Below are 17,731 nucleotides of genomic sequence, written 5' to 3'. Positions count from 1 at the left end.
CCGGAATGGGCCTTGGCAACCACTAGCCGCCGCAGCCAGCACAGCAGTACTGAAGCGGAGATCGTAAGCCCTGCCCTGTTCTTATGAGCAGGATTTTGCAATGAACAGGCTTTTCAGAATGTGCTAATCCTTCTAACCCAAGAGAGTTTATGTTATTCTCCCTCCACTCGAGCTTACCTGCCTTTAGAAAACATGGTGAAAACAAGCTGTTTCCGTTGTTTGAAACTTAATGATTTGTACAGGGCGGAGCCCAGCTTCGCCGTTGGACAAAACAGTGCCAATTCAATGGAGAAGTACTGCTCACCATTTTCGCCGACCCCATCGTGTAATGGAGATGACCCCGGTGGCCTTGTTTGCTGGCTTCACCCATGGATTTATATCAAAGTTCCATCAAACCGGAAAAATAAGGGTTTCACCAGATTTTTCTAGACTGTCTTTGGTGATATACAGCAGTGCAGTTTGGACCGTGAGCAGTTAGCAACGTGGGTAGCAATTCCCAGATGAGGTCCCTTTCGTTCTTGTCGCCGGTCTGCCCCGGAAGTCCAGTGTCCTACTGGTCCCAGCCTGTCCGTTTCTATAGCTGCGAGGGTTTGGTATCGTCCGTATGTTGCGTTGCGTGCGTACAAAACCTACTTTCTCACCTATCAAAACGGCCTCGTTTTGTAAGGACGACGATCTTGAATTCTTGATGGCTTCGACAAGAAAGCTAAAGCTGGCAGCTCCTTGTCTGGCTCTCACGAGGGCAGAATCACCACCGTGCCAGGGACTCCATGCTGAGGCGCAGAGCAAAGCTACCCCCATTCCGGCATCGCATCCCACAGGATTCGCAGCTGAAGAGTCCGTGTCTGCATAGCTGTAGATCTCCGACGTTGAAGCTACGCCAGGTCTCCAGTATATAATGGGTAGTAATTGCCAGCTTACAAGTTCTATATTTCAATGATGCAACTTGAAAGAGCTACAAGTGACAAACGACCACCAAGGTTACCGCACTTGTGTTTCACTTCCAAGCACGCGTTCCAACTTGTAATTTGTAAATGAATGTTTCTATCATCCCCACCCTAAACAGAGCAGGACAACACTATATACTGTGGTTACTGACATGTACTGTACAAAAGAATCTGTGGCTGTTTTGCCAGTTTATGAGCGAGACGTGCCCTTTTTTTTTTTTTGTTTCTGATGCGATTCACACAACGAATTGCAAGCGCACACAAGCATTAACTAATCCTGTGAGTTTAACCATCTTACACAGGGTCACTGCTTCTGGGTATTATTCTTACATGAAGGCCAGCTAGCGTGGGGTTCTGATGATCGGCGACCAGGTGTCGATCATCTTCATCCTTATGATGGGCATCAGCGAAGTGCAGGCTCAACCCTTCCTCGATGTCAGAGCCGTCCATATACCTTGTCTTGGACAAGGCATGGGGGCTTCTCCAGCCACCGCTGCCGCTTCTGCTATTGCTCTGCTCCAGATCCTCTGTGCTCCCCTCTGATATACCTGCGCTGTGCTTACTGGAACGTGGGTCTGACATGTATCGATTTCCAAATTCTGGAGGCTCAATGAAGCTGCCTTGCGGACCGCCAGAATATTTAGCGGCATGATCCCACCAATGGCTATTAGAGTTCTCTTCTATATCATGGTGCTTCACTGGAGCGTTCTGGAACAGAGCACTTGATGTTGATGCCCCAAGATGACTCTGAACTCTTTCATACAACTCATATTCCCAGTTTCCGACTTCTTCAATTTCAGATGTTTCCCTTGCTGGTGGACTTGTGCTCACACCAGTCTCGGGGAACGCTTGCTCAAATTGGGGAGTCTCAGCTGCATCTGAGTGTGGTGGATGACACGTATAATACCAGTCCAGGATATATGGATGAGTTCTTTGGTCCGTGTCAAGCAATCCCAAGGGACCCAAGTTATAAACAGGAGGCAAGGTGGCCTCAGCATGGCCATGGATACCACTTTGGAGTAGTTGGAATGTTTGACTTCTAGTGCCTGCCACAAAGCCTGAAGCTTCCATTGCTTGATATTGTGCAAGAGCTTGCTGACGTATTTGCCTTTCCTTGAACTTTTGGAGGATAGATAAGAATTGCTTGCCATCAGCATTTGGCTCCCATGATGGGTAGACGCTCTGAAAACTGAATACAATCATGTCATACAGTTAGAATTCATATGCCTGCTTCCTGGTTTTGCAATGCAAACACAAAATCTGGTTCGAACAGCTAAGTACAGATAACCTATTCTGATCTCAACCTCCCAGAGATGCCATTCTCTAAAGGATAGTGGAAAAATGTAAATGCGCAGTTCAGGCCTGATGGCAGCAGCCAAACCCAGGACATGAATTGGGGTGTACTGTGCACATAGTGGGACAAATAGAATGGTGCCTGATATATCTTTCATCAGTGCTTATATTCCACTGTATAGTGCTAAAAATAACTTCTGATAAGTGCTAAAAAAATGTCAGTGCCTACAGTCTGCTACATCTAGTATCAATAAGGCCATAATGATTAAAGGCATAAAAAGGTTACTGCTCTAGGCCATGCTTAAGATTAAGCACTCTAAAAATATACTGGATGCTTTTGTTTTCCTAGGCAACATTTTCCACCAAATACCCATATTAAGGAATGTTTGGAAGAGGCGAATGTTCTAGGAATTTTCAGCATTTAGTTTACATTTCAACTAAACCCTAATGATTTACTTCCTAAAGCCCCTTTCCAAATTGTTTACCTGTGCATTTTAGATGGTACGTATTTTACAGGCACTAATGCATAGTTCATGTGGTTAGACATAATCTTGCAAGAATCGCATTCAGCAGAAGACAAGAACTTCAGAGCAAGAATTGAAGTACTCAAGCTCTCCAAGACAGAATCAACCCTTGACAGCACATAGGATGCATTTGTGATAAGTCACACTACATGCATAGTAAAAAAATATAAATAATACTTGAAATTGCATGTACCTTAAGAATGATTTCTCCATTTTCCCTTGAGAGCTTCTGAGGCTTTTAAGACCATTGAATGGTGACCCATAGTTTGTATTTCCATGTCTTTTGAAGTCAAACAAGCTTAGGCTATTGAAAGATAGAGAAATAAAAATGTTAAGTATTGCAAAGGTCGAAACAAAAATAAGGGCTAAGAAACTAAGAAAAGAAACAGCAGCAGAGAACCTGCATACATCTCCCACTCCATCTACATAAATTGTGAAGTCTGAGATGAAGCGCAGAATGTCGTCAACTCGCTGTGGATAAGAATTCACAAATGTAAATAACTTGGTTTAAATGAAAAACACTGTTGAGTTAGTTCAGAACACTACCTTTGGTAGCTCAAAAATGAGCAAGTAAGGAGTGATGAAAATGGAGGCCATCTCCTCAAGTAGCATAATTATAGTATACTGCATCATAAATTCTGAAGTCAATTCTTAGTGCCATATAATTGAAGCAAACCGCAAAACCAACATGCTTATACCCATGATGTAAAACATACGCCATATAAGTAGAATCAACCAAGATCTTAATGTAAGATACAGATTTCTAACATTTCTAACTATGAAACAAAGCATTTTACTTGTGTTCTGTGGATCTACATAGCTATCTAAAATAGTTTCTACTTTCTAGCACAGATCCAAACTGCATTTCCCCACTAGTAGTACCCTATTAGAAAAATTAAAAGTACTGCCTCCATTTTGTAAGGCATAGCTTGGTCTGGGAAAATCATCATAAGCATAATTTGACAAATAAATATCCTACATTATAGCTGATTATTACCAAATCAATATCACACTAAAAGTACCCTGAACTGTCTAGATTTATGTACACTGAACTTCCATATAATTAGATTAATCATTGATCAAAAGCTAGGAAGTGTGACCTTTTCCATCAACATACACCTTATAAATTTGAATGGGTAATAGAAAAAGAAGTTGAGAATAACGTCTTTTAGTATGGCAGTGGCATGGGGCATTTCAAAGGAGCGCTGGATACAAATAAATGGATGGATTGGAACACCTGCATTTTAAAGCCAAACTGTATGGCACGCAGGATTTTTTTTTGGGTACCTTGGCCTGTTGGTAAAGTATGGCATACGAACAATTTTACGCCAGCTAGCCAGCTATGTGAAATGAAATAATAAAGCTGAATTAGTTACCGGAAATAATGTGTCATATTCTCTTCGCACAAGTTCGCTGCTCTCTTTACCACGCCACCGCTTTGGCATGTAATGTGTTTGATGAACAGCGAGGCACATTGCCCCTTCTGGATCAATTACTTGAAGCTCATCTGCCACTACTTTTCGACTTACAGCTGCTATTGCTCCAAAAACAATGGTATACCAGAGCAGGTTTCTTCCAAAAATCTGCAAAAGTAACATATTAGATTTACAAGGTGAATAAGATGCAAGTACCAACCAAATACAAGTCACATCGAGCTGCATATACCCCCTACAAGTGACTTCAAGTAACACGCCCCTACAAGTAAAATTGTTCATTTATCACCATATGTGAAATTCTAACTTCATGCCATATCAAGTTGCAACCTCAAGTGTTCCGCGCTTGTTGGCAGCATAGAAAGGTGGGGATGAGGAAGGTTATAACTGTGCACTTAAGTCCACTAGATCAAATGTGCCCACCAGACATTTAGTCAGATCCTCTCACACCCTCTCCTTCGCCTTCGCCTTCGCCTTTGGTTAGGTGGCTCTAATAGCACTCAGGTCCTGGGTTCGACTCCTTGTGGAAGCAAATTTCAGGCTGGGGTTAAAAATATCCCCTCGTCTATCTCACACCAAAGCACAGGTCTAAGGCCTGACCCAGGTCATTGGTCGTCTCACACGGGCTACGGTGCCGCTGTGTAAGGGTGGGCGGGGGTTCGGGGGGTTTTGTCGACCTGCGTGAGAAGGTCTTCTTCAGTTTTTCTTAGCAAAATGCCCGGGGGCTGTCTTACCCCTTGCAGGTTGAGTTTTTTTTTAATAAACACAGGTATTTTACTTGCAGGAAGGTATCTGCACTTAGTGACTTGTAGAGGGGCACTTGCAATTTAGCCAAAGCAACAGTTCAAAACATAGGGCTTACATGTCCCTCGAGAATAGATTCACCCACAAATCCAATGATTATTAGAGCACCAGCCAAGCCACCAGAAACAAAAGATACAAATTTTGCCACGATGGAAACCAGTGGGGTTGGAAATTGCTTCAAGTAATTTAAAGAATGCACAGCACTGTTGTTCATTCTGTGTCTGAAGAAATGATCAACCTGAAATAATTGTAATCAATGAGTTTTAGATCAGGAAAACAATGTGCGCAAATACTATGGAATTATGCGACAGAAACTGAGAATGGGGAGCTGGAGTGATCAAAGATTCATTTAGATCATTTGTTGCAACTACAATGACAGTAAAGGGAATAATGAGTTCTGAGAATAAGCTACCTCATTATACTCTCTAAAGATCCACCTCGATAAGTTTGACCATCGCCTAGATGATGCTGTACTGGGGTGATTATAAATTTCTTCAGCGTGTCTTAGAATGACGTACACCAATGGAAATATCACAAGGCAGGGTGACAGGATAAGCATTGCAATGCCAACAAATATAAGTCGCTTTTTCAACACATCTGGACTTGTCAAAAACTCTTTCCGTACGCAAAATTTACTGAAAAAGGAGAATGGATGTTCAGCAAAAAAAATTAACAATGAGAAGAGACCAAACCCTAGCAAAATAGAACAATATAGTAAGCTATATGTTTTCAACCATCCCAAAACAATATACAAATGCTTGGTAGAGAGATACATGGATGGTATACACATTGGAGGTTGGGGAAGACTCTAGGTACTAACATGTAAACCCCCCTCATGATCTGCTGGAAGAGATTCAGACTTATGTGAGGAAGTGGGATCCCTCTATGATTCCTTTATGGATTGACTATTCAAGCTAATGGAAGTAATGAGAATTTAAATCTGGTAACCTAGAAAATGTATTAGTACAGATTGTAATAAAATTTAGCAATGCGCACTGCCCTGGTAAGAGTTATGTCAATAGTTCTTTTTTTATTCAAAGTGTCACCAGTATTAAATAAAAAAGGTAAAATAATAAAGATTGCATTAACAGTTAGTTGATTTATATCACCCATCTAATGCAGCTATGTGCTAAAGCAGAAGCTTGACAGACTATCTGGGCTGAGCTCATATCCAAAGAAAGAGTAGCATGTAAAAACAAACACATAGCTTGGTCGTGTAGAGACAAGTATTTTAGCCAACTATAGTTGGAAAAAAAAAATCCAGTGGTCATAAGTAGTTACAGATGAGAGCTTCGGACTGCCTTACCTATCAAACATACTTTGGAAGATGCACCAATTTAAGGTCCATTCAAGGGCCTTGGGAAGTATTAAATGGTTTCTCCTGTCATGCTGATGTGATCTGACAGTTGGACCAGCTCCAGGCACACAAGAACGAATTGGAAATGAAAGGATGCCCTTATTCACCATCCCAATCAAATAATTTTCTTTCCTCATGATTCTCATGATAATATCATGCTCTGAGAGATCCCTAACAACACAAAGTTTTTGAGATTTCTGGAGCAGGACAACCTTCTCGATTATTCTGGGCCACGATATGGTCTGGATCTCAAGGTCATTGACCTTAAGCCTGCATGAAGGTACACATAATATAGGTAAAGTCATTGCTCTGAGCTAAAAAAAAAGTTAAGCATGAAATACATAAGCAGAAAGGTTACCTGTCATTGTAGAATTGACGAACATTGAGTGTACTTCTTAACTGTACAAAGAACTTGAGGAAATTGGTAAGTCCATAGCTTGTCAATATGACCATTGAACCAACAGTTATCATTTTGGGCAATGTGAAGGGGACTAATGGGTCATGCTTAATGACCTTCATCAGATCACATGGTTTCTCCCCAGATTCAAGTGCCTCCACACCGCATTTCAAATGAATAAGGGTATCCCAATCAACAAATAAGAAGAAAAATCCGATACAACATACCATAAAAAGTATATTGAGGATCTCTATTATCCATTTGGTAATAATACACCTGAGCCCTTTTGCGCAGAAATATTCGTAAAGCCTTTCGAAGAATATATCCAAGTCAGGAATCGGTTCTTCCTTGAAGCCTTCACCATGGAGAAGTCCTGACGGGCTCTCACTTCCAGAACTTGGCAACCGTCGGTAGTCTGACAACTCTACTTCAGGTGGAATATCAACAAGTAGTTGTGCTGACAATGGGGATTGGCTTCTCCATGGCCAGTTAAATCTTGTTTGTGCATGTGTGTCCTTCGAAAGGAAGGACATCATTCACGAAAACAGAAGGCAGGGGCAGTTGATAACTCCCTTGCCATGCCAGACGTATGCACCTACATGTAAAAACAAATTATCCACGTTTTGCATACCGCCATTTTCCACATAGTAGAAGTGCAATAAATTCAACGTTCCTTCAGAACTCACAAATACGACAAAAGAACTAAACTGGACAAACTATGCATAACGTAAAGGCATTACTATTTGGATCAGTAGACATGGCAAAGCTAAGTCCTGAAAGAGCTTAAGCAGCTACATTTGGAAGGCATTAAAACCAAATTGAAAATACTCTGAGCAGATGTAATTTTCCTACATCAAGCACTAATTGCACAACACCTATCTCCCTGAAAATACCAGTTTATCCTCTGGAACTGCAAGCAGCAATAATTGCAGCCCAAACTAAACAATCCTCAAGTTCCTGTGTATTGATGAATTGATCAATCAACACCCCAGTGGCACAAAACAGCCCAAACGTAATTGCACAACACCTATCTCCCTCCGCACCCACCACGTCACATCCACGAAAAGCAATTCGCCAATTCGCTGTCCCGGAGCTCAAGGTTCAGCAGCTGACCAACAGGTCGCGAGCTAACTTCCAGCGAATCCTGTACTCTCAAGGCTCTAGCCCACCCCACCCCACCACACAACACAAGACCGATTCAACCGCCAGAGTTCTCCGCCAACAATCGCGGAACGGACTCGGGAACCGAATCGAACTAGTTCCGCCAATCTACCCGCACAATCGCCACAAAAAAAACAAAATCCATGTGAAGAGGAAGAGACAGCTGCACCGACCTGGGGAGCTCCGGCGATCGCCGGGCGCGAGCGCGATGGTCGGGGGGGAGGCGCGCGGGGGCTGGAGGCTCCGCGTGAGCAGATGACTCGCGGTGGACTGCGGGCGGCGGCGGCGCTGGGGTTAGGAGGGGTGGGGAAAACGCGCGAGGGGGGAGGAAGACGAGGGGACGGCAAGGCAGGGGAGGCGAGGAGGGAGGGCGTGCCTCTCAGGAGACGTGACGGGATCGGGAAGGGGAATCGTAGGAGGGGAGGGGATCGTTTTGTTCGTTCCGTTTATCCGCGGGTTTCGTGTTGCGTTAATCGCCAAGGAATCGGGAGTCGCAAGGGCTGGCGCATCGGGCCCCACTCATTCGCTGCTTCGGGTATTATATTCTGTTAAGCACTGTCATTTGTGACCAGATCCCAGAGGGCTTTTAATTTACCTTCTTTTGGATAGAAAAAAAAAGAAGCTGCGAGCGAGGATTGTACAGATTGCACGTCAACATCTTGCGAGAAAAAGAAGGTGCACGTCAACGTTCACTTCTTTTGGCGAAAGAGATTCGAAGGATGGTGGTGGTCGTGTGACGTGATAAAATTCCAAGGTCGCGGAAACGTCTTTGGTGGCACGAGATCTATCTGGGCAAACGGGCACTAGCATTATACGGTAACACTTCTACTTGGTTTGTTCGGAGAGCGCAATAAACCATGTGGCATGGACGCATGGTTAACCACGGCGTCTACACGTGGGGCGCGTGCGCGCTATGGCTAGATGCCTAGACGTGTCTCCTTGGCCGCGGCTTCCGGGCCGGCCACGTATACCTCTCTACTCGTGCCCTCGTCACCGGCGAGCGCGCGCCACGCACTGCTGCGCGGCGTACCACGGCGCCGCCTCCCACGGTGGATCGAGCCGGGCAGCCGGCGGCAGCGGCGGTACCACCAGCAGCCAGCCACACTGAGCGGTGAATGGCTGGGCTTAGTGCAGAGCGTGTATAGTATAGGCCGGTTATTTAGGCCGTCGGAAGCGGAACAATGTGGCCTGTTTACGCCTTCACAATACAAGCGCTGGAACTGAACACCTCTTGCATCAAGCACACTGCCCCCTCAAAAAAATAAATAAATCAAGCACACTGCACAGCGCCGTCTCATCACACGGGATGTCACATTCGTATATAAAAGAAATTTGGAAAACTGTCAGCTTAATGTGGTTCGGTTTGAGCAAGTAGTCACAGCCTCACAGGGCGGCAGACTTGAGAACAGTTACAAGCAGGCAGGGTCCTCCACTCCTCCGTGTCTGCAAAGATACTTGGCCACTGATTGGATGGATAGACTGGTCCAACTCATTATTATTAAGCACAGTGCACAACACCACAGTCCAATACTTGCAAATCAACAGCACGCCTCAGAAACTAGCGTCCAGCGCCGTCGTACTAGTGCCGCATTGCTCCTGACGGCTTTCTTCAGTTCATCACACAACGGGGAGCACTCCTTGCTGATTGTTGCCTCACTCCTCTGATAAGGCATTACATATAAACAGAACGTTATCCTGAGTGAAAAATGGTTAATTTATTGGCTAATAAAGCGTGTTGTAGCTATTGAAACATGGTCTATTCACGAATCACCTGATCTGTTTTTCTTGTTCCCGACTCTAGAAAGAGGCATCGAGAGATTGAATTGGATCTCGTCTCCTATCCCAAACCACAACAAAAAAGAACAGAAAAGATATGCACTTAGATGGAGTGTATTCTCATTAGTTATCAATGGAGTACAATAGGGTATTATTTATAGACTTGGCTCTCTATGGGCACCTTCAGTATTAAGCTCATTAATTGACTGGCATGCTAAGCGCACCACACGTGCGTCGTTAGGTTTGGTACGTTGGAGCAAAGTAGATCTCCTTGGCCCTAGCGTACGTGGAGCGCATAGGATCTGATGTGCGGATTTTTGGGTCACCAGATGTTTGTATGGTTAGATAAGCACGAGAAAAATTCTAGAGTTAGATATTTTGTAGAAAGTGTGTAAAAAATAGACACATGCAAAACCATACGAGCCATGGAGTCCTATAAATAGGGGTGTCCTCTCCTCCCTTGCCATGCCATGCCATTAGATAAAGGGTCACAAGTAGGAGATGATAATATTGTCATATAGTGCAGTGGTGTTATGGTAGGATAGCCACATAAAGTAAGTGTCCCTTGTAGAGAGCCGGTCTCCCATATTAGTGTTGGTGTGAAGGTATCCATAGAGAAAGTAGTGTCGGTAAGGATCCACATAAGGAGTTGATGCCAAAGTTAGGGGCACCGATTTCTCAACAAGTACTAGTAGTTAAGATGCAAAATTAACAGCAACAACCCCATGATTACATCAATTAGACAAGCAGGATCTCTGCGATGTCGACAAGCAGAATCTTTGCGAGTGGGAGTATATAGAAAAACTTAAACAAAAAAGAAGCATCATTAAATTTAAGACTTTGATTCATCTCCAGATCTAGCACAGACATGAAGGAAAGTAGGATTAAGATGAATCACTCTCCCTCGCGAATGCCATAACAAAACTGAATAATATCATGGCTGGGGCTGGGGCCCGATAGATGGAGGGTATGAGATTTCGTTCCTGCATCCTCAGCTTTGATCCAGTGATTCTGTCGCGCCACCAATACACGATAAGGTCAGCCTGATCAAATCTAGATAAATTGCTCGAAGGTTCTCTATAAAATGAGCTCATTGCAGGAATAGAAAGATAGTTTCAGACGGGTTAGCACAATTTTACGGACATGAACATCCATGTTGTAGATGATAGTGTGCATGCAAACTTCCACTATAACTTACCTAGTTCGATGTCTACCATCGACTGTGTGGTCGTCATTCCAGTAAAGGGATACTTTGCACCTAGAAATTGCTTCTATAGCTTAATAGGAGGGAAGTGGTACAAGAACTCATGTTGAATTGCATGTTGAAATGTCTTTGGGTGCCCAGTACCCAACAAAGCGAGGACAGATTCGATATCACCCTTAGAGGCAGAGTTATCCTTCAGAAGAAATGAGATTGTGTCAAGAGACATGTCAGCGTACTTCATGTCGGTCATGGTGGTAACAATGGAGTCCTCATCAACATTTGGGGCCTCAAGATCTTTAAAATATGACTGCATACGAAGGGAGAGTTGTGAGGATGAGACATTTGTCGTCTGATAAGACCTCTTCGGCTTAAACAAGGTTGCATATAATCTAGTGGGTGAATGAATATGAATGAGCATTGGCTGGTTTTTGACATAGTCATCCCACTTCTGAAACCGATCAATAGTGTATTCAGTTGGTCCATTCTCACATCTGCAAATGATACTTTCAGTTAATAGAAATAAATAAATAACCATATGATGGAGGTAAGGACCCGGGGTCCCCCAAAGTCACTCTTCCTCTTCTCCAGGGCCCAACATCCGGCCCAAGAACGGTCCGAGCAAGCTGCAGCGTCCGCACAGGGCGCCCAGCGCCCGAGCGATCCAGTAGGGAGACGGACACGCGACAGCCCGCCAACTGCGGGCGCAAACAGTGGCCATCCGTACCCAGCAGCCTAGGTCTTGCTCGCCAAGAAGACAACCCAAGGCGAGGGCGTGGCGACCACGCCTACTCCCCATGCTGCCGTACGCGCCGCCCACTCCCGCAAGGCGTGACGGTGCACTGGAACAGGGTCTCCTGATGGGGCCACAGTGCAGACTGTGCCACCTACCCGTACCCGCGATAGAGAACAGGAGAGAGGGCGTCAACTCTTCCACCACGCATGCCGTCATCATGACCCCCTGGTGCCACTCCATCAGGGACAGGCGACTGCGACCGGGCGAAGCCGCCTGACAAGCTGAACCCGTCAGCAAGCGTGCCGCTCCCCGGTCAGAACCCGCTCAGGGAAGGACGCACGGGGTGCGTACGGATGGACAAGAGACGGGACAACCGCCGAGCCTGACCGAAGCACGAAGACCATCCCGACTGACCAAGGGTAAGACGGAAGGCGAAGGCCCTTTGCCCAAGAAAACCGCTCAGGACAACAGCCACTACTCCCGACCGACGGAGCGGGGGCCCCCGACTGACAAAGACAGGAAGTCAACCACGACGATCAAGCAACGCACGTGAAGCGTCCCCTCAAAAGAAAAGACTTAAAAGTGATACATTATCAGTCCGAGGAGGCTGATAACACTTTTATTACATCAGATGGTACATCACCGTACAACTTTGCGCGGAAGTGGGCAGTGAAGCGCCACTATCGTGAGGATAACAACTAACACCCACACAACGATATTAACTACGAAAAGGGGGTCATCAGAGTCTTGCGCCATGCGGAACTTCCTGCGGGTGACCCTAACCACATGCAAGGTTGGGTGCAGGACGGAACCTCTACTCGACGTCTTCGGGAACGAAGTCTGGATCTTCCTCTGTAAAAATTAAGAATGGGGTGAGTACAAATGTACTCAGTAAGTCCAACCACACCCACGGAGGGGGTATAAACAAAATATAATGCACATGATAAATCAAGGATAAGGCTAGGGTTTAATTTGCGGAAACCAATCTTTTATGCATGGGTTCATTTGAAAGAAAGGATTTTCAAAGCAAGTTTTCTTTGTACCAAATAACACATAATGTTGGCCCACACATGACCCAATTTTAAGCTGCTACCGGACTCCTCATCCGCCGTAGCACTCGGCACAACTGCCGGACACACTCCCAAATCAACTCACGCCGACCCATCCCAAAATAAACACTAGTTATGTGACAACACCGTAACTCGCCCAGTACCGTGGGCACGACTATTCGAATAGGTTTTAACTCTGCAGAGGTGTGCAACTTTACCCACAAGCGGGGTAACGCAGCTCGATCACCTTAGTGTCGGTGCAGATCCCAACAAAGCCATTACCCACCTTAGCTAGACCTGACTAGCCATCACGGGATTCACCAAGGGGTCATTGACCTATCACAGAGGTTTTAACCGGGGCATAAGTCACACAGAGCTAATCCATTCTCCTTGATCACCCGTTGCTCTCAGCTCTCCTGATGGCTATCAGACTAACTAGTGGGGTTTATGCTAAGCCATTACCCATTCAACGGTCGAGTGGTTTGCACGGTAATAGAGTTAGGTGAGATGACACACCAACTCGGTTCTTAGCTGTGACAAGATGGATATCTCCCTTCCTTGCTCTGCCACACAGGCACGAGCACACCAATCGGCAAATCACACAGAAATGCCATCCATCCCGTCTAAACTCATCTTTCGAAATTCCGCATTTCTCCCTTCCCACACGCACACACATTTTCTTTATAAAACAAGTTGTATTGTGTATGAGGTCCTAAGCGTTCTAGCAGTGATTAACGTCCAAACAACACATTCAGACATTAATCCAGGTGGTCAAGGAATGGTTATAACAAATCAAGGGGGTGGCTATCCAACCATGTTTTCAGCAGGTAAAACATATGCAATTTTATAAAACAGGCCAATAGGTTGTGTTTATAAAAACTAGGACAGAAGCATGAATCAAAGGATGGGATTGAACTTGCCGTCTTCAAAGCCTTCCGGGAAGTCCCGATCGAGGTACTGTCCTTTGGGTTCGGGGTCGCGGAACTGTTCCTTGTCCGCTTGCTCACAGTACTGCTCATTGACGGGTTCTTCCTTGTTTACTCCGTGATCTACGACGCGTACAAACACACACACAATCAAGAAAAAGAAATAAAAGTTTTATCGTTGAGCTTGATTCAGAAACAATTAAGGTATGGAGATAGAAGTAATATTTTTGAGCGGTTTTCTAATGGCATGGCCAAAATTATGTTATGAAGGGCGTGGTAAAGTTTCAGGTCGATCGGAGGTTGTTTAGCGCATGAAATGATAGGTTACGGAGAGGCTTAGGGGTTAAACAAGGAGTCAGGGACCTGTTTGTAATTAGTGAAAGGACCTGATTAGAATTCTGGGGAATGTTCGGGTTATTCTAGAAAAGGCTAGGGGTTTATTTATAAATACATTTATATGGTGGAGGGTTTATTTGTGAATAGGAATTTAGCCAGGGTTTCTTATGCAAAAAGGTTTATAAAGGGGTGAGGGCTCTTAAATAAAATGGGAGAAGGGGAGGGGCCTAAGGGCAAAACCACCCTTCTTCCTCCTCTCTCCCGTGGTCAAAACAGAGGAGGGGGAAGGGGGCGACGGCGGTGCCCTGCGCCGGCGAGCCAGGGCGCGGCGGCGGCCGGAAGGAGAGGGGAAAGAGAGAGGGGATCGAGGGGGTTCGACTCCCCCTCTTACCTCCGGCTGAGGTGGAGCGGAGAGGTCGGGCCACGAGGACCGGCGGCGGCATTAGGGGACTAGGGAGGCGGCGAGTGGTGGTTGCCTGGGATGTGGAGCTCGAGGACGACGCGGGGGCCCTTTTATAGGCGAAAAGAGGCGGTGGGAAGGAGGGGGCCGTGCGGTGGCCGGTCGGCGAGCTCGGCGGGCGCCATTAATGGCGTTTGGCTGCTTGCAGGTGTCGTGGAGCGGCGTGCGGTGGCGAGGACGACAAGACCGCTCAGGCAGGCGCACGTGCGAGGTCCGGCCGCTGTGTGCGATCAGGGAGGCTCGGTGGCGAGGCGGGGCGCTGTGGCACTGCCGTGCGCGGCCTGTGCGGCTCGGCCAGCGTGGCGGCGGTGCTGTGCAGCCAGGCGACAGGTGGCGCAGCGAGCGCACGTGGGAGCAGGGCTTGGCGCGCGCGTGGGCGGGGCCGGGAGCAGAGGCGAGCGGGATCGGGGACGGCCGTCGTCGAGCCACGGGCGGCGAGCGGCACGACGGGCGGGGCGCGTCGTGTGGCGCACGGGCGGGGGCACGCGTTGGCAGCAGGCGAGCGGCGCGGCGGTGACAGCGGCCGTGTGGCGCGCGGCGTGGGCAGGCGCGCGCGTGGGTCGGGCAGGGGACGCGGGTGTGGGAGCGTGTGCGCGCGGGCAGCGCCGAGCGGAGCGGCGAGCGCGCAGCGGCGGCTTGCGCGGCAAGGGCAGAGGGAGGCAGCGGCGGTGCGTGCGCGCGAGCGGCGCGGCACGCGGAGTGCGTTGTCGGGAGCAGGGGCCAGGGGGCGTGCGCGATGGAGCGGGGAGCGAGGGCGGTGGCGAGCTGTGCAGCGCTCGGGAACGCGCGGCAGAGAAGGAGAGAGAAGGAAGGGAGGAGGAAAAGAAAAAGAAAAAGTGAGGAAAATGGAAAAGGAAAAAAGAAAAGAAAAGGAGAGAGAGAGCGGGAGTGAGCGCGCGCTGGCGATATTCGCGGTCGGCGGTCGCGCGTGGGCGACAGGCCGCCGGATGACGCGGGATGGGAAGGCGGCGGAAAAAAAGAGAGCGAAGCACGGTCGGCGAAAAAGGAAAGGCGAAACGATGTTTGGCGAAAATTTTCGGGTTAGGGTTAGCTGAGCTCAACGGTGAAAAAGTTTTGAAAAGAAATATTTTAGCGCGTGATTTAGCCTGGTGAATTTCGGGATGTTACAACACGCTAGCAGTAGAACTATGTAAATAGGGGGTCCCACCTTGAAGTATAAAAGGAGGATCCAACACACGTAGAGAGAGGACCATTTCTTCACTACTTGAAGGCTTGTAAGCTCCCCGGCAACTTTGAGCACCTGGGCTCGAGCAATACAAAGAGAGCACCACCCCCTCATACTGGACGTAGGGCATTTCCGGCCCGAATCAGTCTAAATCTGTGACATCCCGACCCAGGGCTTAATAGGATTAATAGGATACTCATATCAACAAGTTTCAACTTCTTTTTCGGAAGCCGATCTCCAAAGAACTCCGGGGTTAAGCGTGCTTGGCCCAGAGAAATTTGGGGATGAGTGACCGACCGGGAACTTCCCGGGTTCGCACGAGTGAGGACAAAGTGTGCAGAAAAGACTGGTGTTGGTCTGTGAGGGCAGTCTATGTCCTAGAAAGCAGCCAGATGTAAGCAGGTCTGGCCTCGGGGAGGCGAGACGTTACAAAATGGTATCAATGCCAACTCTCGCAGTTTCATGGGCACGTACGGGCGTAAGTGTGCGGGCATGAGCACGGGCGCGTGGGGACGCATATGCCACCGGCATGTGGACGGGCTCGTGGCGGGTCAGTGCACGGGCATCTAGGATGCGCCGTTGGCACTGGACACACGGACGTGGCATAGGGACCGTTGGCACTGGACGCACGGACGTGGCACATGGGCCGTTGGCACTGGACGTATGAGACGTGGCCAAGAGAGGACGTTCCTGGCTTGGATTGACCAACGGGGACGTCGGTCTCTTAAGGGGATGAGTATGTGACATCCCGACCCAGGATTAATAGGATTAATAGGATACTCATATCAACAAGTTGCAACTTCTTTTCCGGAAGCCGATCTCCAAAGAACTCGAGGGTTAAGCATGCTTGGTCCGGAGAAATTTGGGGATGGGTGACCGACCGGGAAGTTCTTCCCGAGTGCGCACGAGTGAGGACAAAGTGTGCAGAAAAGACTGGTGTTGGTCTGTGAGGGCAGTCTATGTCCTAGAAAGCAGCCAGATGTAAGCGGACCCGGCCTCGGGGAGGTGGGACGTCACAAAATCCCTCGAGTCATTGAGTGCTAGACCATTCCGATCAAACGCGTGAGAACACGAGCAATCAAGTAGTTTGGTAGTCGCCCAATTCCAACTGCGACACCATGTGAATTGCCTTACTAAAAAAACTTACATGATAATTATCATGCAGAATTTGCCAACATTTGTGCAGTAGTTCTCAGGTCTCCAACCTTATTGTGCAGAAAGTTGCTGTAAGCATCTAGGCCCTCAAGGTATGTTTCGGTGATTAATGACAACCATTATTGTGACTAATGAGTTTGTGCAGCTTAATAGATCATTATCGCTCATTTGGTCATATGTCAAAAGAGGCCCCTCAATTTCATTATTCAAAAAGGCGATCTTGGTATTCAACTCAATTATATGTCAAGACTAAGGATCTTTCTAGTCCTAAGTGTCATAAGGTTGAGAAGGACACTTAGGTTAGTATAGGTTTTATAGTTTTGTAGTGATCGCACTATTAAGAGGGGTTAAGGCTAAGTAACTTGAGCATGGACATGGTCATTTGAAAATGGATGCACACTATGGTCACTCAGGTTTCTAGAAGTTCAAATAAGTGGTTCTCAACTTATATCTCAAGAATATTTGGATTTCATTCAAGACTCAAATCAGAAAAGGCAAAATCAGAAAAAGTCTTTAACACCGGTTTAACCGACGACCTCAATTTTCTATACGTCGGTTAAACGAAGTCAGCAGAGTCTGGACAAGTCAATACACCGGTTAAACCGACGTGTTTGAATTTAACGTCGGTGCATTAGTCCAGAGTTGGTTTTTCCAGGGTATTTCAAGTTCTATACACCGGTTAAACCGACGCTGTTTGAAATGAGACGTCGGTGCAATTGACCAGTGAGATGGTTTTTCCAAGGACTTCAGAAGTTGTACTCACCGGTTAAACCGACGATAGGTTTGAGTTAATGTCGGTGCAGTTGTCCAGAGACTTGGTTTTTCAGTTGATCAGTGGACAACTACACTCACCGGTTAAACCGATGATACGTCGGTTAATCTGCCCAAGTTGTAACGGCTAGTTTTCAGAAGGGGCAGTTTACATTCATCGGTTAAACCGACGATGACTATTGGAGGTACGTCGGATTAACCGGCGCTACACAGTTTTCT

General features: G+C 47.0%; 1 protein-coding gene across 1 annotated transcript; it reads right to left on the bottom strand.

Moving 5' to 3' along the window:
- Positions 1–962: 962 nt before the first annotated feature.
- On the bottom strand, positions 963–8,359 carry LOC120653016 (autophagy-related protein 9-like). Its single transcript, XM_039931000.1, has 10 exons — positions 8,090–8,359; positions 6,717–7,350; positions 6,308–6,628; positions 5,414–5,636; positions 5,060–5,239; positions 4,141–4,347; positions 3,311–3,388; positions 3,165–3,235; positions 2,958–3,068; positions 963–2,136 (listed from the first exon to the last, which is right to left on the bottom strand). Exons 2-10 carry the CDS (start codon positions 7,289–7,291, stop codon positions 1,242–1,244), a joined length of 2,661 nt encoding a protein of 886 aa, XP_039786934.1. The 5' UTR covers positions 7,292–7,350; positions 8,090–8,359; the 3' UTR covers positions 963–1,241.
- Between the last annotated feature and the right edge of the window lie 9,372 nt (positions 8,360–17,731).

The sequence above is a fragment of the Panicum virgatum genome, chromosome 9K (assembly GCF_016808335.1).
Source record: "Panicum virgatum strain AP13 chromosome 9K, P.virgatum_v5, whole genome shotgun sequence".
Classification (NCBI taxonomy): Eukaryota; Viridiplantae; Streptophyta; class Magnoliopsida; order Poales; family Poaceae; genus Panicum; species Panicum virgatum.
Note: the sequence above shows the minus strand (reverse complement) of the source record. Positions and strands in the feature narration are given on the sequence as shown.

Bases quoted from the DNA above. Each gene is read 5' to 3' on its own strand.
- LOC120653016 (XM_039931000.1), bottom strand. From the start codon at position 7,291: ATGATGTCCTTCCTTTCGAAGGACACACATGCACAAACAAGATTTAAC. The intron at 5,637-6,307 runs GTAAGGCAGTCC...CTCCTTTTTCAG, and splicing joins TTCCAAAGTATGTTTGATAG to TAAATTTTGCGTACGGAAAG. The intron at 2,137-2,957 runs GTACATGCAATT...GATTGTATTCAG, and splicing joins ATGGAGAAATCATTCTTAAG to TTTTCAGAGCGTCTACCCAT.